Here is a 26,406-nt window from a genome sequence, read left to right as displayed (position 1 = left end):
AAGAACTTCTTAAATGTAAGGAAGAATCAGATGTCTTCCTGTGGAGGTTTTCAAGAAAAAAACAAACAAAAGGCATGCACTTGTGAGACATGTATTTGTTGAGGATGTTTTAGGTACAGAATATAAAGAGAATCAAACTTGAGATCTAGTAGGTTAGGTCCAGGTAAGATGCCCTGAATATTATCCTCAAATAACTCATGTGCTTAATTGTTCTTCACAACACACACAGCATGTGACTGCAAACAGCCAATGAAGAACTGGCTCAAATGATTGAAAGACAGGAGTGCTCTCTAGGCACCAAGCTGCACTAGCCCATTTCCTTCTCCCTTCCTTGTGTATGCTCTCCCTCCTTGAACTATGCATTAAAAAGTCACAATCTGCCACAACACCCTTGTTTTCCCAATTAAAAGCCATTGTGGCTCAATGGGTAACATTTTTGGATTTGAACCTGAGACATCTGCCTTCCAGTTTCTCCTTGAGCTACAGGGATCAACAGTATCAGGCAGAGAAACACCTGTGGCAACCCCAGCTTCCCAAGGTCTTTTAACCACAACCATCGGGGAACTGTATTTATGCTTGGGAAAGCATGGGCTCCAACGCTCAGCCACAGATCCAGCCACAAAACAAACTGCATATGAGATAAAGACAGGCTTACACAAGTTTTAAACAAATGAAAATAAATACAGCTAAGGATCATTCTACTCCAGTAGTACTCTCTGGCTCATGGAGAGCCGCATCAGCAATTACCATAAACCAAGAGAGCCAGAAGAGCTGCGTGTGGTTCCTGAGACACTGAGGAGCACAGACTGGAAGTAGCGGTCAGGTAGAAAAAAGTTCTCTAACTGGTACCCAAGACCTTTTGAAAAGAAATTGGAGCAACGGGGTCTCAAGAAACCAGGGCACGATCGATTCCAACATTCTGAACATCATCAACCTCCTACCCTTGATTAACCAATCAGAGTATTTCACGACAATCAGCTCAAATACTTAATACACCAATGGCAGCAGCCCATTCCTTGGCTTCGCCCTTCTGTAGTGCTATCCAACATTCTGTTGCTTAGGTAGTGAAAAACATCTCCAACACAGGGCACAATTGTTTGTGAATGATACAGCTACTTTTCAGTGGGTTTTTTTTTTTTGGTAGGTAAAAAACTAAATGTGGTATTTTTAAAAACATGTATTTTATTCTTGCTTATATTTAAAATTCAAATTGGTCTGTCCCTCCTTGGAAATAGATATCCCCCACCCCCATCAAACACAAGCACGTACATAAAAATATCACCCAGTGGTCCCAACCCACCCCCCATTTTCCTGGTATGGAAGCCCCCCATCCCTTTTCATCTGCCAAAGTTTGTTATTTCAAAGCTTTGGCAACCAGCTCATAAGCTATTTCAATCTCTTCATTGTCCGGGCAGGTGCTGGCAAATTCCTCACGAGCGTATGCATTCTTGAGATAACGGTGGATGCCGCGGAATTCTTCAGGGATGGTGAAGCCACGGTATTTCTTGCACACTACCTGTTGGCATTGCAAGAGTAGAAATAACGTGCGTTAAAATTTGATGTGTGTATATTCAGGCTTGTGTGCATTTGGTGAATCCCCAAAGGTAATATTTGGGTAACTAAGACTCGCAGCTTTCAGTTTACATAAAGAACCAAGTCTCCAGCTCTTACGATTGCCAGGACATGCTTGAAAGTGCTCCTTAATTAGGGAACTCTTAGGCTGATTCCGCACATGTTGGATAATGCACTTTCAATGCACTTGAGGTGGATTTTTTGTTCCGCACACAAAAAAAATCTGTTCCAAATGATCTATAAAGAGGATTGGAAGTGCATTATCCAACGTGTGCGGAATCACTCTAAGAGACTGGAGAGTATGTGTGGGAGGGGATGAAGACAGACATTGGTATCTTGGGGGCCAGATGGTGGGTCATAGGTACCCTGCAGAGCATTTTGCCCTCTTTATGTAACTAACGGGAACAGAATGTATTGAGCAGAAGCATGCAAATCTTCATATTTACCCCCCACTTAAAAATACCTTTTCATGCCACAGAGCTGTTCACAAAGTAATGAAAACCATGGCAGTCTGAAGAAAGAACAGCCAACATCAATCTTATGCCGTGCCTCCAGCATGCCAACGAAACCGCAAGAGCCATTTCCACGCAGCATGCTGATTCTGTGCCTTCGGGGAATGCCAGCTGCTGGCCCCCACCCCAAAGGTGATCACTCGTCCCTTTTCCTCCTAATGCCCAATCAACCTCATTCACTCCACTGCCAGATCTCTCTTTCTACAGAACCGTTATGTGGAGTTGAATCTGACCCGGGAGTCACAAGGCTGAGCATGTCTGCACTCAAGCTCTACTTCCAGGCTATATAAAATGGCCAACCATCGAGAGGGGACTCTCTGAGCATCCCATGGGGAGCACTTTCCTCACCACCAAGTCACCCCTCCACTAGCTCCCTCTGCTTTTGGGATTCAGGACAAAAAGGCTTTCTGGGTGGGATATACACGTTCGATGCAGGCTTTACATCAGGCATTGTTGCTGTCCTGTGAAGGCTCCTTAGCTCCTCCTTCCAGCTCACCCTGATGAAGAGAGGCTAAAATTCCAGAAAACCTCACCCGTCAAGTTACAGATTTAAGGAGATCACTTCACCTTGACAATGTGAAGTTTGGGCAGCAGGTTGCAGTCAGCCAGCGTGAGTTCATCCCCATCAAGAAATTTGCGGGTTGACTGGCCCTCATCCTCGGCGCTGTTCTCATCTACCTCCTCAGGGAGCGGCGTCATCAAATAGACATCCAGCACCTTCAATGCCTTCAGCAAACCTTTCTCAAGGTCTAGAGAATGAGGGAAAGTTGGGGGTGGGAGAGAGGAAGAGGAGGAATATGTGGAACCAATGAAAATTCAAGGAATATGACAAATACTTCTGAGAGGATCCAGGTGGTAACTAAGGTACAAAAAGGGGGGCAGAGGGATTCAAGAAAAGTTGAAGAGAGCAAACCAGTGGTACCCAAGAGGAGAGAATGAGGGGACCAATGAGATTAAAGAATTAAGACAGAAAACCAGTCAAAATACAGAGGAAAGGCCTCCCCCACTCCAAAATAATCTCAAAAACGAGGATTAGATAGCCAATGGAAAATTGAAACAGATTAAATAGTGAGGAGGGCCACGGTGCTAATTAGAGCAAAGGAGGAATGTAGACAGCCAACTTTTTTATTCATTAGAATGTACTGAAACATTTTTTATTCCACTTTTTCCAAAAAGAAAGGCCCTTGAGGACAATTAAAGAACTGACATGAGATATATTGTCGAAGGCTTTCACGGCCGGAGAACAACGGTTGTTGTGAATTTTCCGGGCTGTATAGCCATGGTCTTGGCATTGTAGTTCCTGACATTTCCCGAGTCATCTTACAGGATGAGTCATCTTACATCTGAGTCATCTTACAGGATGACTCAGCCCAACCCCAACCCTCCTGAGTAGATAGATATAAATGACCTGCCAACATCTTTTCCACACTGTGACAGTGAGAGATCTCTGTCTTTTGGTGCTACACCTCTGAAGATGCCAGCCACAGCTGCTGGCGAAACATCAAGAACTACAATGCCAAGACCACGGCTATACAGCCCGGAAAATCCACAACAACCAACTGACATGAGACTCCATGGGTGAAGGTAGAGAAGAGAGAAGGCAATAAGGATGAATAAGGTATTGGACCGCAACCAATCAGAATGAAGGGACAAAAGCAGATAATGAGAAAATGTCAGTCATAGCCAATGAAAACCGGTTTAATTTAGAACAAGAAAAAGCAAGAGGAAGAAGAGCTTAGTCAATTAAAAGCAAGAAACAGCTGGAACACACGTTAGGAGGGAGCCAATGACAAAGCAACGATACGGGAATCAAGGTACTGAGAGGCAGGGAAAAGGGGGAGTTGGTGTAGTGAAGGAGGAGAGAGTGAATCAATGAGAATGAAAGGCAATTAGAAGAATGTCCATGAGAATTCAATGGAGAATTAGATACTCACTGAGGTTGAGTGCTGGGTTAGAGTTCTTGATGTAGGCAGAAAACTTGGCAAAGACATCAAGCCCAGCTGTGTTGGATTCAGGGTTGCGGGCAGCCAGTTTGGGATACCTACGAAAGAGGACACAGAAATTCACAATAAAGTAGGCTTGCTGGTTAGCATCACCCACGATTCCTTCTTTTGAAAGAAATCCTCTCTTCCCATCTGCGCCACAGCCTCATTGAATTCATACTTGGGAGGGCACAGAACCTCTTCCAGAAACTCTTCAATCTTGTTGGTGTCCGTATGGACCTCGTTCCCATACATCAAGAATGGTAGCTGACCTCCAGGACAGAGCTTCTGTACTGTCTCAGTCCTCCTACAAAGAGAAAATGGGAGCAGTTGCAATTTCTAGAGGGTCTTGAGTGAAACAGGTAAAAGTAATTGGGTAAGGAAGCACAACTGTAAGGAAGGGAGAAGCAGCCCTAGTCAGAATCTGTGGTACTTTGCCCACCTTTTGGTGTCCACTGTGGTGACATTGAAAGTTACTCCCTTCAGCCAAAGGACCATGAAGAGTCTCTGAGAGAAGGGGCAGTTCCCAATTTTTGCTCCATCACTGCCAGCCTAGAAAAAGAAAACATTGAGACACGGATGTTACCAAACCATAAACCACAATTCACTGAAAATCAAAATGATCTTTACTTCAGGTTCACGAGAGACTGGGGACAAGAGGTAGAATGGGTCTTCATTCCTCCAGCATGAATTAGCTACAAACTAGTACTAACTTCCCTTAACAGTGTCATGGAGCGTTAAGAACGCTGCATGCTAAATCATATAAATGCAATGAATTTCTTCCTTAATTCTCTATCTGTATACAATTCTAGGGGATGGAACTAGCTCAGATTTGCCCTGCCCTGTATTTCAAAGCCGCTTTGTTTCCGTTGTCTATGGTGCTCTTCAAAAAGCAACCGCAGCTCCTATTTCTACCACTGATGTTGCTTTTCCCCCAATTTGGAACACTACCACAAAGGGAAGGCATATTTATGACCTCAACCACCTACTCATTGGAAGCTGTTGCTCTACACTGGTAGAAGTTACAATGGCAATTCGGTCCCACAGTAAACGGTAACATTGCCCTTTCTCACACATTCAGTTCACATGGGCATGCATGCTTTGAGAACTGAATTTCAACAACTTGAGAGATCGGGTGTGGTGTTTTTGTTTAAACTTCCTAGGAGCTCCTCATGACATCACTTTAAACTTTTACCTCAGAAGGGCTCTCTTCATCACCCTCCTTCCCCCCAGACACAGAACTTCAGCTGTTCTCTACTTTACCCAAGCTTTTTTTTTACCTTGAGAACACCTTCCCTTTCAGGTTTGAATCCCATGGCTAACACCACCTGTGGCATTTTGTGCCCTTTGCGTGACCTATATATTGCACCTTAGGTGTCTTCTGTTCAGCTGATATTATTGGAAGGCTTAATTATTGATGGCAGAATGACAGAACAGTCAATGTGAGGAAAAAAAGGATCCTATATTCCAGATGAAACACACCTGTTGCTTGACAGGAAATACAATTTATTTGTATGTACTTTTGCATGATGATTGCAGAGTATTGATAAGTGTAGTGGTTTCAGAATAGGTTCATAAGCCTGGTGCTTTCAAAATATTCTTAAACGTTTATTCACGGACCCTGTCACGAAGACTAATTCTCCACACAGTTGCCACTTGACTTGGTCACAAAGACTTATTTCCCTCCGTTCTTCAGCCACAGGATAGCAGAATAACTATCTCCTCTCCCCACAGACCTTCACAGAGCTTGACTGAACTAGACACTCTGAACTTTTCCTCTACACTCTTTCTAAAAACTGTAGAGGCCTGCATTTTAAACCACAATAATAGATATTTAAAACCCACACATTAACCTGCAGAAACAAAACACAAACTATTTGTATGGCAAAACATTACATCTAGGTTCAGTGTCTATTCAGCTACATAACTTAGAAGGTGACTGGTCATTCCTTTATTCCAACTAGGGTTGCCAAATGGGTTCCGGACTAATACCAGACCCTGAGGAGAGGTGGAGAGGGGAAACTTTTCGCTCATGCGCTTCCAGGGCAGCATGGTGACATTGCTGCAGGAAGTGATGTCATTGCATTGACCTCCCCACACTTCCAGGTGCCACTCCTGAGCAGCACCTTGCAGTTGCAGGAGGCTGCCCGGGGGCCTGGGCTAGCTGGCCATTCCTGGGTGGTGCTGCACAACCACAAGAGGCCCCTTGGGCTGGCTAGCCGCTCCTGGGCAGTGCCATGCCACAACAGGAGGCCGCCCAAGTACCTGGGCTGTCAGGCTACTTCCACGGCCCAACACTTCCATGGCTGGCCTGGCACCTAGATTGGCAGGCCACTTTCCCAACCCACACAGCCGCAAGAGGCTGGGCAGCCAAGCTGGGCAACCAATGGGGGAGGGGCCAGGCCAAGTGTCTGGTATTTGGGGGACATCTTCCCCAGACAGTCCCCCAAAATACCAGATTGTCCAGGTGAAAAGCAGATACTTGGCAACCCTAATTCTAATCTATCATGCCAGGTTGTGGTAAGGGTAAAAAAGGGGGGACAGGACTGCCCCACCGAGCTGCTTGGAAGAGCAGGATAGAAATGAAATAAACAAAACACACCATGTGCTCTAAAGGTCTCCACAGCCTTGCCTCATCATACAGGTGTGCCCTTCTTTTCCTACCCTGGGCCTTCATACTGTTAACTTGACCTCCACCTCTCCAATGACTCCTGCCCATTCTTTCCTGTCCTGTTACACTTTGTTCAGTATAAAGATAAGCTGAGGCAAGCAAAGTGAAAAAGATTTATGCACACTGATAAATAATACCAATATGTTTATTGTTTTCTTCACCCCTTGTTAACTGCAGACCTAGAAACAAACTCACCGGAAGTAAGCTAAAGCACCATGTGGGGACACGGAGTTTAAGTCCGAAGTAAATGCTTCAGACACACACACACATGCAGCTGCATGGCTTCTCCTTTGGATTGATTGACTGATTCAATTTATAGTCCGCCATCCCCTCAAGCGGGCTCAGAGCGGATGACAACATATAATTACATTAAAATCACAATAAAACATACAATTCAGTAAAAGCAGAAATAACTCTACACAGCAGCCCATATTGTTCAACCCAAGTCAATACTTCCCATGGGGGTGGGAGATGGTAAACAATGGTAGATGTGTCGGTGGAGAACCAGGACAATGGGGTTATACTTCCCCCCTCAACTGGCAAGAAAGAAATTCTAAGAGCCAAAACACACGTTAAGAAATACCTAGGTTCAGCACGTGTTCTCTTACCTCAAGGTTTGCCGGGATCTGTAGGCGTCCTGGAAGCTTAAAGTTTAGCATTTACAGAGCAGCAGGGAGGGAAATACAGGCGCCTGTATTTCCCTTCCCCTTCCTGCTGCTCTGTAAATGCTAAACTTTAAGCTTCCAGGATGCCTACAGATCCAAGCAAACTTTGAGGTAAGAGAACAAGTTTAGCATTTACAGAGCAGCAGGAAGGGGAAGGGAAATACAGGCGCCTGTATTTCCCTCCCTGCTGCTCTGTAAATGCTAAACTTTAAGCTTCCAGGACGCCTACAGATCCTGGCAAACCTTGAGGTAAGAGAACACGTGCTGAACCTAGGTATTTCTTAACGTGTGTTTTGGCTCTGAGGCACCACCAGGCACATCTGATTATCCATGGGTGTCGCTTGCTGTCACATCACTAGAGGGAGTCAGGTTCCCACATCTATGCAGAAAACCTGCATTATAAAAACATGCAGCATGACAGGTAGCACACTGCAAGGAGACGTGAAAGACGCAGGTTCAAATCCTGACATACACTGGAGGGGAAGGGCAGTTTTTCCGCTAGGCTGCTCAGAGAGCCAGTCTGTAAGGGAATGAAACCACAGGGCTAGTGCCTCTTTATCAATCAGCACAGCTACCACCCACTCGGTCATCTAAAGAGCATGCAGTGATGGCAACAACCAGCAGTTGGAGGTCAAGTGTGCTGGGGCTGCTCAAGAATGCTGATCCTTCTCACCAGATTTATGTATGGTGCACACAATGAGCGCTGCTGGGATTGAGCTACCTGGAACCACAACCAAAGGGGTGGGGATTCTTTACAGCCTCCCAGAGGGGCTATAGCTCAGTGGCAGAGTATCTGCTTTGTGCGTAGAAGGTGCCAGGTTCAACCCCTGGCATCTCCAGTTGATGTAGTAGGTGCTGTAAAAGACCTCTCTGCCTGAGACCCTGGAGAGTCACCGCCAGTCAGATTAGACAATACTCAACAGAAGGCCACTTCCGGTGACCTTATGCTGTCCATGCAACATCAAACCCCTAAAGGATTCGAGATACGTTGTACGACCCTTAACTTTTAGGATGGCAAGGGAGACAAATTTATTTGTCTTGCATACTGGAGAGGGCAGCATTCTGTGAGAGGCCGCCTGACTGTTAACAGCGGACGTCACAATTCGAGAGTGACAGTTCCGTAGGAAAAGTGGTGCAATGCTACCTAACACCACTAGAGGGAAGCAACAGACTAAGAAAGGCCACCCGTATGGGTTGGAGCCAGGCTAAATTGATCCTTTCCATCTATTTCCCCTTTCCACACTGCACACACACACACACACCGTATCATTCCTCAGAATTCTCTCACTGTATAAAGTGGAGATTCTCCCCACCCCTGCCCATCAAGTCCTCCTACTGTTAGTGAGAGGAGAGCTTTAGGAGTTCAGTGTGTGGGGGTGAGGGTTGGGTTGGTTTGACTGAACTGGGATTTAGGGGTTTTAAAAAGACCATCTAGAGCACACTGGCCAAGTGGCACAAGCCATGGGAGTTTGTGGGACTTCTGGACAAGTGTGCAAAGGCCTGCTTGCTTAGCTAAGACACAGAGCCTTCCTATCTGAAAGGCTAAGTCATGGAACAGAGAGAGCCAGGTATGTACCGTAGCATGCGCCAGAAAAGAACTTATATAAGATGACATAACGATCTCATTGTGGCACACTTGCCCCAAAGGTTAGCAACTGCAAATACAGAGCTAGAAAGCAGGATTTCCAAAGTCCCTCCCCTTAAATCACACTCCCTCTCTCCACTCTGCCCTTCAGAAGAAAACAAGCTCCGTGCTGCCAGATTTCCCCACATGTTAGCACTCCTGGGAACAGCTGGTGGCTGAAATAATAGGGAACCCCCCCTCTTGGCAACAGTTACCAGGGAGAGGAGGAGCTCTGGCCCAGAAACTGTGCAGTCTATTGCTATGGAGACAGACAAACCATTTTGAGGCCTACAGCAACCACACATCCTTATGGGAACAGAATGCTTTAAGAAAGCCTGTTGCCCCCAGTGGATTGAGGGGTAGCCAACACCCATTTCCACCACGTAGCAATAACTACCATATAGCATCACCCAGCAATCCAACAGGGACACAGGGCTGCTATGGCTACACCTAAATGGGGCTCACCACAGAGGTCATTGTAACCAAAAGGGTCTTCTGAACTTCAGAGTTGCCAAAAGTCCGTCTTTTTTTAATAGATTGTTCGTAGTTTGGGAACACTAGAAGTGGATTTATTAGTATATTATACTTGCTTGATGCTTGTACAGTATTTTTGTGAAAGCAGAACCGTGGTTCAGATGCTGCCGACTTGTTCTGCTAATGGTGATGCTTTCCTCTGGTGGAAGGAAACTTCCCCTGGTGCAAGAGACCTCTTACATCAGCGGAAGGCACCTGTGCGGGAAGAAATAGCCGCCACTAGTGGAAAAGATCCAGGAACCTAACACGACGTGCCTAAACAGACTTGTTTGAAGAGGAAATGATTTCGAGAAAACTAACAGGTAGAAATACACACACAGCAGTGCTGTTTCTCAATGCCGCCACGAAAACCAAAATTACTGGCTAGGATAATAAGGCATCCTTGTTTTTGTTTCACTTTCTAGTCACAGTAACTGGAACTATTGGATTAGATATACAGGGTAACACCTACGGTTACAATAAGTGGTACATCCAGGAATTTGTTGTGTCCCACTGAAACAGCATATTGGAGGATGCTCCGTGATTTACCAGGATAAAAAGCTGGTTCAATATTCCCAACAAAGATGATGACCAAAAGTCTAAAGCATTGCGTTGGAGAGAAGGGAACAGGATCTATGGGATTTATTTATTTTTTTAAATTGTGGAATCAAAACATGTATTTTTTTTTAGTGTCCTTGTAAATCTGTAATTGTACTTAAATATCTTCATAATGTACCTTATTAAGTCTGGAGTGATTACCAATTCGGGGTGACAAAAAGTCTCCGTGACACAGTTCCCGTAGGAAGCTGCTTTATTCCCAGCCAGAACACTGATTCATCTAGCTGAGTACTCTGCAATCCAACAGGCGAGGTTCTCCCGCATCTCAGGCAGAGAGAGGTATTTCCTGACACCTGCTACCTGAGATCACTCACACACACATACACCGCAAAAATAAGTTAATGTCTTCATACTTCCCTCATTTGCATCATGCATTCTGTTCACAGATATTTCTCTTCTCACCAGAGACGACAGCACAACTCTACCATGTGCATTTCACTGCACCTTCAAGGGATCCCCTCGATATTCTGCTGCCTTATTTTTGCTTCATCTACTTAAAAAAAAAGTGAGCCTCCTCCACTGTCTCTCCAACTTTTCCTATCCTAAGTAACATAACTGCCAGTGCTTTTAAAACTACTACTTTCCTTCACAATGGTTAATTTTCCTTATAAATCATCTATTTCCCAAGATTTAGTTGGAACCATTACTCTGGTTGTCAAACTGCTGAAAAACTAAAACCACAGAACCATAAATGGAAAAAAATAGGCCCTTCCCTGGAACAAGATCAAGCGAGAAGGATCCGTAAAGTCAACCAGCTTCTGGGGGGAAATGGGTGCATGTGAGGGTGAGGGAAACAGAAGGCACATTACTTGCCTGGCTGTCTGGGCCCGCCTGCTCTGGCCTGTGGGAGGAAGGAGGGGTATTTCCTGACACCTGCTACCTGAGATCCCAGGAGAGGTCATGCATTGACCCTAGGATCTTCTCTTTGCAATGCATATATGTTTTGACACAACTCCCTATCTTAAAGTTTAAAGGAACAAGTGGGGGACCCACAAGGGCTTGTATAGGACACCTCATTTCCCCCTGTTTCCCCCACTATTTCCTCGTTTCCTTTCTTGGCAGCCCTCGTAGCCTCTCTCTGTTCTCTGCTTCCTTTCATCCGTCCCACCCAGCGGCCAATCTACCTTTTTCTTCCTCCCTGTCTTCAGCGTTCCTTCCCACCCTCCCCCTAGCAGCATCTCCCCAAGAAAAGCCTGGCCAAGTTCTGTGGTGGCCCCCAGCACAGGGCCAGCAGTCCTATGGCCTTATGAAGCTGCTTCACATTACATTGCTCAGTACCATCCTTTCTGACAGACAGTTGTTCTCCAAAGTCTCAAGAAAGAGTTATTCCCACCTTCGCTATCCAAAATCCTCGTAGCTGAAAGACAACAAGGACTCCGCCTGTGAGCTTCTACATGTGCCCTCTGAATAGCAGTTCTTTATGGCATGGTCCACCTTACGTTATGTTCATTTCAAGGCCTCCTGGCAGAGGTAGAACCACTCATGCCCTGTACAACACTGTGCACACGAGTGGCATGATGTGAAACAGTCTTTTCTGTGGCGCAGGCATGCTTTCTGTACATCTTCACCTCTCAAGCACAATGATCTGACACGGTATTTGGCATCCTTAAAAAACTCATTTTAAAAGAGGATGTTTCTAGCCCTCATAGTCAGAGGAAAAAAAACATAGGAAGCATTTGGGAGATGTCTGGCAAAGCCTTGTAAGGCCCTGAGTAATCTGCTCATTAATGACCCTTTGACTACTCACCGCCCTTCTCCCACCGTCCCCTGACCCTGTTGTCAGAGTGCCTGTGTGGCAGTCAGTGAACTCATTAACAGTAATAAAAGCGTTATTAAGAGAGCTGAAACTGGATAGGAAAGAGAAGAAATAAATGAAGGTGCCTTGCTATCTGAGAGAGTTCCAGGAGGAGGAGGAAATTATCCCTTATTAGAAAGATATTCGTTCACAGATATTTCTCTTCTCACCAGAGACGACAACACAACTCTACCATGTGTATTTCACCGCACCTTTAAGGGATCCCCTCAATATTCTGCTGCCTTATTTTTGCTTCATCTACTTTAAAAAACATGTGAGCCTCCTCCACTGGTCTCTCCAACTTTTCCTATCCTAAGTAACATAACTGCCAGTGCTTTTAGAACTACTACTTTCCTTCACGGCGTTTATATTTTCCTTATAAATCATCTATTTCCCAAGATTTAGCTGGAACCATTTCTCTGGTTGTCAAACTGCTTAAAAACTAAAACCACAGAACCATAAATGGAAAAAAATAGGCCCTTCCTTGGAACAAGATCAAGCAAGAAGTAGCTATAAATCCGTAAAGCCAACCAGCTTCTGGGGGGAAATGGGTGTGTGTGAGGGTGAGGGAAACTGAAGGCACATTACTTGCCTGGCTGTCTGGGCCCGCCTGCTCTGGCCTGTGGGAGGAAGGAGGGGAGGCTGGTTTCCTGAGCTGATGTCATTCTTAGACTTCAAGCTTTGCTAAGAAAGAGACTTTGAGCTCAATCTTTGGATAGCAGACAGGAAATTCCACTTGAAGCAGTCAAAGCTACCAGGACAGCAATCAGCCCATAGCTTATCTTCACCTAATACATTCCGTTCCTCAGAAAAGCCAGAAGCCCTGATCTGGCTCCATGCTCTTTCCATTCCTGAAGAACCCAGGTGCCCTGCCTACAGACCCCTCCCCGCTCTATGCAATAAGACTCAACTCTCAGAGAAAATTCAGGAATCCTGGCCCCTTAATTTAATGCATCTAATGCTATTTAATGCTCCTAACTTGCTTTGCTGAGAATGGGGTATTAAGCCAAGGACATGGCCCTTAAGTGGTGTCCTACAAAACTCTACCACTGTTTCTATTATTTCACTAGGGTCCCAAAAAGGGGGCACCCGACAGCATTTAGCAGGGGATCTCATTTAGCCCATCCCAAACCCCACCTATAAACCTCCATTCCACTCCCTTTCCAGACAAGAGAGTCTGCCCTCCCCATGCCAATTGTGCTTCACCACTAGACCTTTGTCCCTTTCCTGAAGTTCTTTCAGGCTTCAATCCGTTTGATCTCTCCACTCCTCTGTCAAGGCAACGTAGTTCAAGCTGTTACAGACTCTGAGAGGGCTGCAGAACCTTCCAAAATTCAACAGAGGGGAAACAGGATAGCTCGTCTCACAGCAACTAAGCCGTGATGGGAGACTCTGTATCTGGCAGAATTCTGTTTTCTGTTCACCTTTTTCAAAGTTCACCTCGGATAACTCTGTCAGATTCTGCTTTAGACAGCCGTTCCTGCCCAAAAGGAAAAAGAGCAGGTGGAAATTGGCAACCAACAGAACTCCACCCTGGAGCGAGTCTGAACTGTACACAAACACCTGGACCTCAGCCCGGCTGAGGTTTCGTATTCTCAGGGGCTACCCGTCTTGAGGGCTTGAAAAGTACCTGATGACAGACATTTCTAGGGAAGCAACATTTTGCTGTTGCTAAATACAAGCAGAGTTAGGAATTGGGAATCTCTGTTTCTCTGTTTAGTAAAGCATGCACACGCGCACACACAGAGTCAGAAGGAATTGCTCCCAGCCTCCCGCCTGCTCAAACAGCCCTTCCCCTCCTCTTGGAGAAGCCAGGAACATCAGTATTTATGTACTTACATGATGAATGTTCACAACAAGTTAGCACCATAGTTTAAAGAATGCATGAAATATCCTTTAAAAAAAAAAGCAAACCCAAACAGCATAAATTTACTCCCCCTTAAAACGCCACCTTCTGCCTCAATCACCTTGGTCCTGTTCGCCCAAATAGCCCAAGCATCCTGCCTTCTGCCCCTGACAAAATGTGTACTAATTTATATAGATTTCTAATGTTTCCCAATCACAGCAATTCAGTATGGGGAAACAACTGAATTGCTGTATTTATCCGTCTGCAGTTCAGCGGCAATTGGCTGATTTCTGAACTCGCAACAAGGCCTGTGTTCTGGATGATTTGTCAGGCCTAATTCAGACAGGCTTGCCCCTGAAAAGCCCAAGGCATCTGATTGGCCTTCCCACATCAGCACATTAATCTCCCAACAAGAGATACACCCTTATAATGTGTTTGGTAACGGTTCCTTACGGATACAGTACATAAGCAAATACTGTCAGAGATTCTTTGCCTCTATTTTAACTTCATTAAACAAAATAATATGATACCATCCATTAATTCTACAAAGATAATTATACAAGGACAATCAATGTCATACTTAAAAGTTAGCAGAATCACCAAGTTAAGATGCTTTCTCCGAAAAGAGATAAGTTCAGGACTCCCATGTTTACAGGTTGGTCACACATTCCTGGTTAATGAATGATCTTATAACTTCAAATAGGATTACAAAGGTATCTATACTTCTTTGTCCTCTAAAATTATATAACTGCTCTGTTACTACATTCTTACAACTTTTAATCACAACAAAGAATATCATAAATAACATTTACAAGTTTCTCATACATATGATTATCTTTTGGCTCTCCAATCAATATATGTCCCATCATTGAATTATATCTTTACTTCTGTCCTTAGCTGGACATTGTTGCCATCAACAGACACATCTGGGCACCAACACGTATTATATTTATTGATATGAGATGGATCATCTCTAACCTACTAGGGGGCATATTATCCTGTAGCACTGTTGTCCTTAAGGCTGATCTTTTCTAGCTTTTTGGACTCTCTATTTTGCAGGTCTTAGAGTTTAGTTAGATGGCCCAGGTTAGCCCGATCTCATCAGATCTCAGAAGTTAGCCAGGGTTGGCCCTGGCCAATACCTGGATGCGAGTCCACCAGGGAAGTCTAGGGTCACTACACAGAGGCAAGCAATGGAAAACCACCTCTGAACGTCTCGTGCCTTGAAAACCCCGTGAGGGTTACCATAAGCAGCTGCTGTAGCACAGTGGTTAAATAGCTCAGCTGCAAATCAGCACTCTACAGGTTCAAATCCCATTACTGCCATGAGCTCAGTAGGTGGCCTTGGGTCAGCCACTCCTCTCAGCCCCAGCTCCCCAGCTGTATTGTGGGGATAATAATAACACTAACTTGTTCACTGCTCTGGGTGGGACACTAATCTAGAAGAGCAGTGTATAAGCGAAGTTATTATTATAAGTTGGTGGCAACTTGATGATTCTTCACACACACATTTAGATGGGAGACCAGACCAGGCAAGCCCCGATTTTGACCTGCAGAAGCGCCCTCCACAACCTTTTTAGTTTACTGCTCCACTCATGGGGAAATTTCCTCACTGGCCCATTTTTCCCTCTGGCTTTCTGACACCTGCCCCCAGCCACCTTTCTCTACTCTTTACTTCCATTGCCTCCGCCTCCTCCCATGATCCTACTTCTCCCTCACTTACCACCAACACTGGTCCCCACCTACCCCTTGCCCTCCTCTTTCCTCAGCCTGCTTTTCCCGCCACTTTCTCCCCCTCCTCACTGCTCTCTCTGCCTGCCCATTCTTCCCCTACTTCAGTGAGTGGGCCACCCACTCACCCGTCAGACCACTTGGCTGAAGAGGTGCCTCCCCTAACAGGCAAATGGTGGTGGCTCCTTTCCTGTCTGCCCAGCTCACATGGGAGGGGGGGCAGCTTCTCCTCTCCTTAATTTTTTTTTTAATGTTGGCATTTTTATGCAAATTTGGGTTCATCCCAAGTTTGTAGAAAGTTGTCTCCCCTCTGAACCTAGCCCCATGTGCTGGCTCTATCAATCCGCATGGGGGCCAAGTTCAGAATTAGATATATTGACAAGGGAGGCATGAGAATCACGGGGGGGGGGGGGCTGCAGGGAGCCCCACTGGACTTCCTCTCCCCTGCCCCACTTTGCATTCCTTCCCACAGGCTCAGTGTGGAGGCTGAGTTAGCTTTTCCCACAGCCTGCTGTCCTCGGCATGGCTGAGGTCACCTTCCCCCGGCAGAATGCAGCTTTGCTGTCATCACAGTGCAAGAAGTTTCTTCTCTAACCCCACCCCCTCCGTCTCAGTGTAGCTATGTCTGCTTCCTTTCCCCCTCAACTACCCCCCTACTTTGTTGTTTTTGCCACATGCTTCCTGTCCCACCCCGCCCATCTTGATGAGTCTCTTGCTAATTCCCCCCTCCCCCCGTCTCCATAATTTGCTCCAGTCTCCTCTGGGCCACCTTGCCTCTGCCAATGATGTTGTTGATGGCGGTAGAGGTAAGTGGCACCAGGGCCAGGATGAGGTGAGGCCTGCTCCCAACCACAGAAGTTGGTCACCCACTGGCTTTTGATGAGGCTGGTGACTGGGATGGGATCTGTTTCTCTGGCAGTGGTGCACCACTTGCAACCAGGCCTGTCTGCTGGCTCAGTGGAGGTCTGCCCATGCACTGACTTCAGGTAAGTATGGGGGGGGGGGGGATAATCCCCTGATTTGTGGGTGTGTGTGTGTGTCAAATTCTTCTGCAACCCTGGGGGATCCCCAAAAGTTGCAGAAACATCTATTTTGTTCCCAAATGGCCCCAATCCTCAGGTTTAAGTAGCCACATATCAGGGCTACTTGGCTATTAGTATATTAGATATATTGATGGATAGCGGCAGAAAAAAATACCCTTCTACAACTCTGCACACGCCCAGTGTCTCATCTAAATTGGACCACTACCCATGCAAAGCAGCTGCGTGCACAACATACAAGCCCACTGCTCATCCAAGCTACAGTTCTCCATCGTGCCAAGGTTTCATGCTTTAGCCACTCTGCACAGGAAGCAGTTTAAATGGGACCCTGAGCATGTGCCAAGATGCAATGGTAAATCCTTCTGTCCTGCTAGCATCGCGTTTAAAAATCAGGCTTGAGTCTGAGGGCCAAGCTAGAAGTGACGGATTACACTTGAATGGCAAGTGAACAGACTCACGTGTATTCCTCCCTGTTCACTTGCGCTCCACTTGCACTCCACTTGATCACGTAGGGCAATTTGTCACTTCTAGCTTGGCCCTATGTGGGCAAAAGTGTTAGGGACCCTCTGGTTGCCTCTGAATGTCCCTGAGGGTGGCCTAACATAGCCAAAGGCTATGAGGAACCAACTCGGAAGTCTTAGAGTTATTAACACGTTGTGTTAAATTAAACAGGACAAGTGTTTGCCTGCCCACTGCAGACTACTGAGTGCAACCTCAACCTCTAAGCGATTTCAGGAACCCTTTCAACAAAAAACAGACAAAACCGGCCACACTGGCTGTTTACGCCTGTGACATTCCCTCCAAGGAAATGCCAGAATATCCTCTCCTAACCCGAATGTAGCTTAACTTTGTGGCCATCATAAATCAGCCTCAGCAACTCTACCTGATCTCTCCACAAAGAGCCAGTTCCCACCCAGCCCTCTGCCCTGCCCTGCAGCTCTCTGCAGAAACAAGTGCTACTACTCAGGGAAGGATCCCAGGCAAGGGAAGCTGTGGTAGGGCATTGCTTTCTTCTGGGTGTTCCCATAATGCCACACACACACACACACACACACACACTCACACACAAGTAAAGCCCTGATTCTAGCAGGAGTGAGGCAGATAAATGTGGGAGCAACAAAAGAGGCTATCAGCAAGAATTTGACACAGGAGGCTCTTCGTTCCTTAGTTCCTTGGCATCCTTATCGGAAACTCAGGAACCCTGCCTTCTCAGCCTCCGCAGCCTACGTACCTGACTACAGACACAGCCGTTCCTTCACTGTCCCTGCCCAGACCCTACGGCTGAGCACACAGCACTTTCCTCCCTTCATTTGCCCTCACTGGAACGGGGCCTCATGGATGAGTGAGTGGAAACCGGGGCAAAAACCTGGGGGAGACTTCAAGCAAGGAATGGGGAAACAGAGTGCGAACCAAAACAGCTTCAGCCCAATCTCTAAATTGTGGGGATCACAGCCAAAGGAGGTGGTGGTGGCCATAAGCATAAAGATGGCTCTAAAAGGGAATCCAATCACTAAGACTTTGTTGTTGTTCTATTTTACTTCTGTACATTGTTTTTGTTTGTTTGGTTGGTTTTTTTAAAAAAATAAAAAAAGGTTAAAAAAAATAAAAAATAAAAGGGAATCCAACAGATTCAGGGTCCAGCAGTGGCTACTAGCCCTGGGCACTAAATAGGAACCTAGACACATAGAGGCAGCAATAATAATGATGATGATAACTGCACTAATGTACCACTCTTCTAAATAGATTAGTGCTCCACTCAGCGCCAAGTCAGTGTTATTACCATCCCCACAATATGGGGCTGAGAGGAGTGGCTTACTCAAGGCCACCTGCTGTGCTCATAGCAGTTGTGGGATTTGAACTGGCAACGTTTGGATTTGCAGCGCAACCACTTAACCATTATGCTACAGCAGCAGTAACATTCTGAATACTAGTGCTAGGAGGCAACATTAGAGGAGAACCTGTCTGTTCGATCACCAGAGCAACTGGTTGGCCAATGTGTGAACAGGATGCTGGACTAGATGGACGACTGGTTTGATCCAGCAGGGCTCTTCTTATGAACAGTCTCCAGAAGGGCAGCAGATTCTGCACTTGCCAAGATCTGATGTGGTGGGGAGAAAGCAGACAGAGGGTGCTGTTTCTCCCTCTCTCATAATGCCGGAGGGGCACCCAGTTAACCTGCAGGGCTGTAGATTCAGGACACAGTACTTCTTCACACAATACATACTTAATATATGGAACTCACTGTCACAGGACAGACATTCGCTCAGATAGCTTTAAAAAGAGGCTTCAGGCAATTTCATAGCTGTCAATCATGAGGGCTAAATGGACTCTCCATGTTCTGAGGCAGTACACCTCTGAATACTGGTTGCTGCAAAGCAATTACAGAGACTTTAGCCTCTCTCTGCCCCTGCTTGCAGGCTTCCCAAAGGCATCTTGCTGGCCATTGTGGGAAACGGACGAAGAACTAAATGGACGGCTGGTCTGACCTAGCAGCGCAGTTCTTATGTTTTCAATACACTCATGCCCAAACGGAAAGTACGACGACTTCGGGGAGAAAAAATACCAATGTTCAGAAAGTGTGAGCAACTGTGCTCTGACCCCATTCCTCTCAAAAACCCAAGGAAGTCCTGTGCTCCTGGCCTCCCCAGTTCTTTGCAGGTTATTGAACCTATGCGAATGGGACCCAGCATTCCTGGAAGGCTATGCGCCGCTTGCACTACTGGTTTTGGTTTGATCCAAGGAAGCTTTGGGTTTGATCCAACTACAGAAGCAAATCAGAAACAGAGATTCACATGTGCTTACTATGTGAGTTCCTGCCCCCCCACACACACACCTATCAGCCAGGTGACTCAGATCCAGAAGAACTGCGACACTATTTAGAGAAAGGGGGCAGGAACCTTCTTCTTGTGGAACACTCCTTAAACAGAAGGAAGGTTTCCAACTTTGTATTGTCGAAGGCTTTCACGGCCGGAGAACGATGGTTGTTGTGGGTTTTCCGGGCTGTATTGCCGTGGTCTTGGCATTGTAGTTCCTGACGTTTCGCCAGCAGCTGTGGCTGGCATCTTCAGAGGTGTAGCACCAAAAGACAGAGATCTCTCAGTGTCACAGTGTGGAAAAGATGTAGGTCATTTGTATCTACTCAGGAGGGGTGGGGTTGAGCTCAGTCATCCTGTAAGAGTTTCCCAGGGTGTGGAATGCTAATGGCGGGAGGCTTCACTGTATCCTGAGGAGGTTCTTTTGCATATGGATTGGTACTTGATGTGCTAATCTTCTCTGCAGGGCTATTGTCGGGGATAGAATGTTTTGTTAGCCTGGTGTTTTTCAGAACTGGAAACCATGCTCTGTTCATTCTTAAGGTTTCTTCTTTCCTGTTGAAGTTTTGCTTATGCTTGTGAATTTCAATGGCTTCCCTGTGCAGTCTGACAAAGTAGTTGGAAGTGTTGTCCAGTATTTTGGTGTCCTGGAATAAGATACTGTGCCCTGTTTGAGTTAGGCTATGTTCCGCCACTGCTGATTTTTCAGGTTTAATCTGCATAATGAGATATAAATTCTATGCCTGTAAGACCTTATGAAGCGGCACTGTACTGCTCCAGACCATCTAGCTCAGTACAGTCAATACTGACTGCCAGCTGTTCTCCAGAGTCTCAGGCAGAAAAAGATCTCTCCCCACACCTGCTACATGAAATCCTTTAGCTGAAGAGGCCAGGGGTTGAACCTGGGACTTTCTGCATGCAAATGCAGCAGAAGAGGCAGTGTTGTGTAATGGTTAGAGACAGCGTTGGGCCAGGATTTGGGAGAACCAGGTTCACGTCCCCAATCTGCCACAGAAGGTTGACCTTGGGACAATCACTCTCTCTCTCAACCTACCCTACCTCACAAGGTTGTTATCCAGGTAAAAGGGAGGATAGGAAAATGGTGGAAGCTGCTTCGGATTTCCATTGGGGAGAAAGGTAGTGAAGAAACAAAGAAAACAGAAATAAAGCAGATGCCCTACCATTGTGTAGTTTCCATATGGCCCGTACAGTTAAGATGTTCAGTTAGAGAGATGGGGAATGACCCAGAAGCCCCATGGAAAATACACTGTTTTCCCTGCTGGTGTCCTGCTATCAACCGAGCAGTACTGAGGACACTTCTAGTGAGATCAGCCTGTGCAGTCTCTATTAATAGGTTTTGGAATGAGCTTTAGTTCCCAGCGTATGTGACTGAACATACAGGATTAAATCTCAAGAAGGCTAGTTTGTGTATTATGAATAGTTTTTAACCATCAATTCAAGAGATTAAAACTTCTCATACAGTCAACAGGGCCGACAGGAAGCACTTCTCCCTGCAGTGCAGGCCCTAGAAGCATGCCGGCTTCAGGGTTGCCAGCTTGTATCCCAGAGACTAGAGGGTTTTTTTTTACCTATAAATACACCAGTAAAGCATACGTGGATGTTTCTATCCATTTCTTCCCTCCCTCCCAGTTTCATGGACAGTCAGTCCCTCTGGCGACTGCAAGCAGATGAGGAGGGTGGAAAGGGTGTGGCCTGCAAAGAGCGGTGTACAATTTTTTGTGGTCAGTAAGGTTTGAGGGCATGGTCTGAGATATACTTAGGGTTACCAAACTCCAGGTGGGGCCTGGAGATTTCTCAGCATTGCAACTGATCTCGAGACTAGAGAGATCAGATCCTCTGGAGAAAATGGCTGCCTTGGAAGGTGGATTCTGTGGAGGGTGGACTCCAACAGAAGTCCCTCAGCTCTCCAAAAGCAAAGGAATTAAATACTAAAAATCAGCTAATAAAATCATAGCAGCATAGTCACAGGCTTATAAAATCAGAAGCTTTCATTTAAGAACCCAGTAAAATAATAACATCAAAGCTATAAATCACTACTAAAACACAACGTGGAAAAAAAATAAATCAACAATGCAACGCTAGCAGTCTAAAAATGCTTGGGAATTTTCTTGTTGTATGAAGTTTTCTCCTGGCACAGGAACTCAACAAGTTAGGCAACAGATGAACAGTTGTGGGAGGGACTTCCCTGGAACTCAGTCCCACTGAACTCAGATGGGCCCAGTTCACTTCTGAGTAAACATAACTTGTCAATTGCAAAACAGGAAGTGGAATGGATCCAACCCTCCAGGCACGGAAGGCGCACAGAATTGTCCTGTCTCCCTTACCGTTCCTGCAGCTCTTTAAGTTGCAGCATCATTTCTGGGTTTATGGGATCTGTGTAGAAGAACAGCCACCTGGGTTAGAGTGCTGGAGTCAGGAGGAGGGCCAAGGAGATGAAGCTGATTCCTTTCCTCAGAGGAGCAAGGCTTACAGGTGGAGGGATTTCACACACACACACCCCGGTTTCTTTCTCACTCCAGCCCCCTAACCTGCACAGCTATTCTTCCATGAAGGTCCCACAACTCTGCTAATAATCTTTCTGGGAGTCAGAAGGGGCTGCAGGGAACACGGAGGAATGTCAGAAAACTCCACATTTGGTACACAGTATTTTAAGAGCATTTCTTGTGGTGGCTTTTTAAATCCTACCAACCTGAGACAGAAGCCCTCCTGAGGTAATAATAATCATTTGTGGTCTGACAGCACAGTAAGGTGAAAAGCCCTCAGAAGACAAAGGGAAGGACAGGCTAGAGAGTAACCACAGCTATGTTATTTCTCACTAGCTAGTACTTAAAAGTAAATGATATTTTCTATCAACCGCAGCCGGCTCCATTCTTTCCACATAAAAACTCGAAGCTCGGAGGTCTGCCTCCAAAACAAGCAGGTTGAGGGTGGGGAAATCTGAAACAGAGTCAAACTATTTCAGAGGTGCTGTCCTCTTCTTTCCGGAGCCTCTGAACTAGATTCGAACAAATAGTCTTTCAGGAGCCTCAAAGAGGCATCTTCACAATTGCTTTGCATCCATTGTTTTTTTTTTTTAATCAGCCAATTCATCAATTAAATGTGTAAATGAATCGGAGGGTACTCCTGAACACAGCTTTGTTGATGAAAAAATAGCTTAGGCTGCAGCTAAACGTACTTTCTTTTGTCATATCCAGAAATTATCTTCCCTGCTCAACTTGGCTGACTCTCCCACGAAGATCTGTGTTTCTGCAGACTCTAGAATATATTACTGAGATGCACTTTACTTAGAGCTGCCATTGAAGATGCTGCAGAAGCCTCAATTGATTCTGAATATGGTGGGCCCATTTGCTGATTGGGACCGGTTGCTATCTTCCTACTATGCCTATATTAAAACAGCTCCATGGCATGTCAGTTTGCTTCCAGAACCCATTCACCTACTTTTCAATTCTTTCATGGCTCAGGAATAGGGTTGTCAGGTCTCCCTCCAGTAAAGTGGTGGCAGCCATCTTCCTCACCACCACTCCTTAGGGTGTGTGTGTGGGGGGGATTAATGATGGAAAAATCAGAGTTGCAGTGACGCCCCTTCCAGGGCAAACCCAGATGTGACATCATCACATGCTCTAGGATTCAACTGGAACTCTGTCGTAAAACCACAGAATTTTGGGTGAATCCTAAAGAACTGCACGAGCATCACTTCCAGGTCCGCCCCAGAAGTGACATCATGGCACTCCTGCAACAGGGCTCCCTCAAATCCCTGCTCTCCCAGTCTGCCGGTGAGACTGGTGCCAGCCACTGGCTGCCGACAACTCTACCTGGGAGGCACATATCTGGAGGACTTGCTTCTCCTTTACATAAATTTGCATGCCAGCTCCAGTCAGCAATCCAATCTGAGTGTTCTCATTCTAGCTGGCAATTAAAAGGGCTTCTCTACCATTACTCCTACCTTATGAAACGGGTTTTCAGAAAAGGCAAGGAAGGCCCTCTCTTCCTACCTTTAAGATGGCGTATACATCTGTCTTCAGAGAGCATATGCCTTCTCATTTGGATTCAAAACATTTCACAGTCCTCCTCACCCATCCCCTGGCTCTCCTCTCCCATACACCACACAGGTCATTTTCAGTCTGCATGAGGCAAACCACCCACACCATATGGAGGCTCCCATGCTCTCACATCCCCAGAGGAATACAGTGAAATACATCAGCTAGGCTTTAAAAGGAAGTTTAGGGGGAAGAAATGCTTCTATTGTCTGTACAAGGCGCAGCATCAGAGGGTAGCTGATATCATAGGGCCACAACTCAAAAGGCCCTGACCCATATTTTAGTGAATCGTGGCCACTTCATTGGAAGGGACTTTGCATCAGAGGCAGTGAGGAACTTCCTTATTTAATTGATAGCTTCTTGACAGGGACCAGATGCACAGGGCTGGGAAGGGGCCTGGAAAAATGTCCAGAGCTGCTCAGAGAAACAGAAAAAGACCACTATCATACAAAACCTGAACCTACAGTACTTAACTGAAAAATGTCATTAGATACTATCAGGGCTTTTTTTCCGGGAAAAGAGGTGGTGGAACTCAGTGGTGGAACTCAGGACCACACAATGACGTCACTTTGGGTTAGCTGGAAAAAGGGGGGAGTTTTTTAAAGTTTAAATCGCCCTTGGTGAAAATGATCACATGGCCGGTGGCCCCGCCCCCTGATCTCCAGACAGAGGGGAGTTTAGAATGCCCTCTGCGCTGCTCCTGGATACAATGCTTTGCACTGGAAAACTGAACTGGTTTTCACTTTAACTCACATTGGAAGTACAGCAGGGGTTGCATCCAGTGGCACCTTAGAGAAGATTTTGAGGGTGTAAGCTTTAGAGAATCAGAGATTCCCTTCTTCAAACACTGTTGTTGGTCTCTAAGATGCCGCTGGACTCAAAATCCTGCTGTTCTACGGCAGATCAACATGGCCACCCACAAAAATTAAACCGGAAGTGATTGTGATGCCTGAGTTAGGACTACGTCTCGCTCAAGCAAAGTTCTGGGGAAAGTCTGAGCTCCTGGATGCCAGCACTCGGTGTATTTTCTAGCTTGCGGTCCCGGATCACCTCGAAGTCAAGTAGGGATCCCATTCCACCAGTGGGGGCAGGGGGATTCCCCGCTCCCAGACTCCACCCCCCCCACCCCCAGTCACCTGGCATGCAGGGGAAAAAAGCACAGGGAACGGGCTCAGGAGCCCCACAGCTCGGGAATGTGTGAGCAAGATAAGTTCTCCTCCCCCAACTGCCCTGTCCTCCAGTTTGGGCTCCAGAGGACCTGGCAGCCCTAAAGACAAGTGACTGGGGCAACAGCAACTGTATGATAATCTACCTTTCGAAAGGTCTGCCGGCAGATTTTGTCCCCTTCCCTGGAAAGGGAGAGTTCCTATCCCCACTCATAGAAAATGTTGAGAGTTTTATTTTCACTTTAGTAGACTGGCAGGCGACCTTAAAGGACTTGCAAACCCCTAAAGTCACAGATCTGAGAGGATCCACAGACCCGTTTGCAAAATGCTGTATTCGTGGATTTTACTGGACGCTGTGCAAAGCTGATTTTGTCATAGAGAGGTGGTGGGGTTTAGTGGTTAGAGTGTCGGACTAGGATGCAGGAGGCCTGGGTTTGAACCCCTACTCTGACACAGAGAAGCTTGCTGGGGGATCTTGAGCCAGTTGCACACACTCAGCCTAACCTACCTCACAGGGCTGTTGGTGAGGATAATGTGGAGAGGAGAATTATGCAAGCCACCTTGGGTCGCCATGCAGAAGAAAAGGAGGAGTATAAATAAATAAAAACAAAAACAATAAAATAGACTGCTCTGAGTTATTGGAAAGGCCAGACTGAATTTTAAAATGGGAGAAAAAAACCAGACAAGTGACTAAACTCTGTTGATAGTCTTACATTTCAGCTCATCAGGTGATAAGAATCAGCAGAGCTCTTCTCTTTCAGTTTCAGTCTGAACTGAGGAAAGGGAAATAAGGGAACATCCTGCACAAACGTGTCAGAAACCAAACATGTTATGAAATTTCTGCTTTTCCCAAACCAGCTTGCAAGACTGTCCCCCCCCCCCCATTTTTATCCTCGCAACAACCCTATGAGGTGGGTGAGGTTGAGTGTGTCACTAGTCAGAGATCACTAAAGAAACTCCCACGACAAAATGGCAATTCAAACGTAGAGCTCCCAGATCCTAGCCCGACAGCACTGCACCTTGCCAGTGTCATTGCACACACACAGGCATTTGAGAAAAAAGTGGAATCAATTTGAGGATCTTTCAAAATCGCTGTAGCCCTCATTTCCCCCCAAATTCTGGATGCCTACAAAAGATGGAGGCGGTGCCTGCCTTTACCAAGAACCCTTTACATGCTTCCAAGTCTCCCTTTGCAATCTTAGGGATCAGAACCTTGCTTCAAAAAGCAGATTTTCAGGATGCAGCAGCCAATTCTTATTTTCCCCTTTCCCCCCCTCTTTGTTAAGCATGACAGGGAAAAGCAGCTGAGCAAACAGTTCTTCACGGGAGCCAAGGGCTCTGTCAGTGCACAGTTGTGGCAGAGTCACTTGGGTCTTCCCAGTCCAATTCCACTCCAGGCCTGCATGATCTACCTGTTTATGAAAATTGATAATATTCTCTCTCTCTCCCCTCTCTCTCTGTAGTTTAGAAAATGTGTTCTGCCTCTCTAGAACTTGCTTGAGGCGGGTTCTGCCTTCCCCCATCTTAAAGAACAAAATAATGCAAGCAATAAAGATCAGCAAAACCAAAGACAGCAGCACAAATTAAGACCACATCCCACTTGCCATGTACCTGGACAGTTTAGTTCACGCACCCCTGGCTTTTTGCAGGCCCAGAACATTCAGGCGAAAGAGCAACATAGCACAGTGAAGGGGTTGCCCCTTCAGCCAACAGGTTTTATTTGCACACTTCATTCCCTAAGCGCCATTTCCACCGAAGTCCTGCTTTGCCTGAGGCAAATAAAAACTGCTTCCAGTTACC

The 26,406-nt window shown here is 46.2% G+C and overlaps 1 protein-coding gene across 1 annotated transcript in view; it reads right to left on the bottom strand.

The window, feature by feature from the left end:
• Window positions 1-1,162: 1,162 nt before the first annotated feature.
• The window catches only part of CLIC1 (chloride intracellular channel 1), a 35,651-nt gene continuing 10,407 nt past the window's right edge, over window positions 1,163-26,406 (bottom strand). The window contains exons 2-6 of the mRNA XM_054978612.1: window positions 4,509-4,618; window positions 4,248-4,373; window positions 4,019-4,125; window positions 2,652-2,833; window positions 1,163-1,516 (exon numbers count right to left, since the gene is read on the bottom strand). Of these exons, the coding sequence (XP_054834587.1) occupies window positions 1,355-1,516; window positions 2,652-2,833; window positions 4,019-4,125; window positions 4,248-4,373; window positions 4,509-4,618 (687 nt within the window). The 3' untranslated portion in view covers window positions 1,163-1,354. The remainder of the gene's footprint in view (window positions 1,517-2,651; window positions 2,834-4,018; window positions 4,126-4,247; window positions 4,374-4,508; window positions 4,619-26,406) is intronic.

The sequence above is a fragment of the Eublepharis macularius genome, chromosome 4, assembly GCF_028583425.1.
Source record: "Eublepharis macularius isolate TG4126 chromosome 4, MPM_Emac_v1.0, whole genome shotgun sequence".
NCBI classification, from domain to species: Eukaryota; Metazoa; Chordata; class Lepidosauria; order Squamata; family Eublepharidae; genus Eublepharis; species Eublepharis macularius.
Note: the sequence above shows the minus strand (reverse complement) of the source record. Positions and strands in the feature narration are given on the sequence as shown.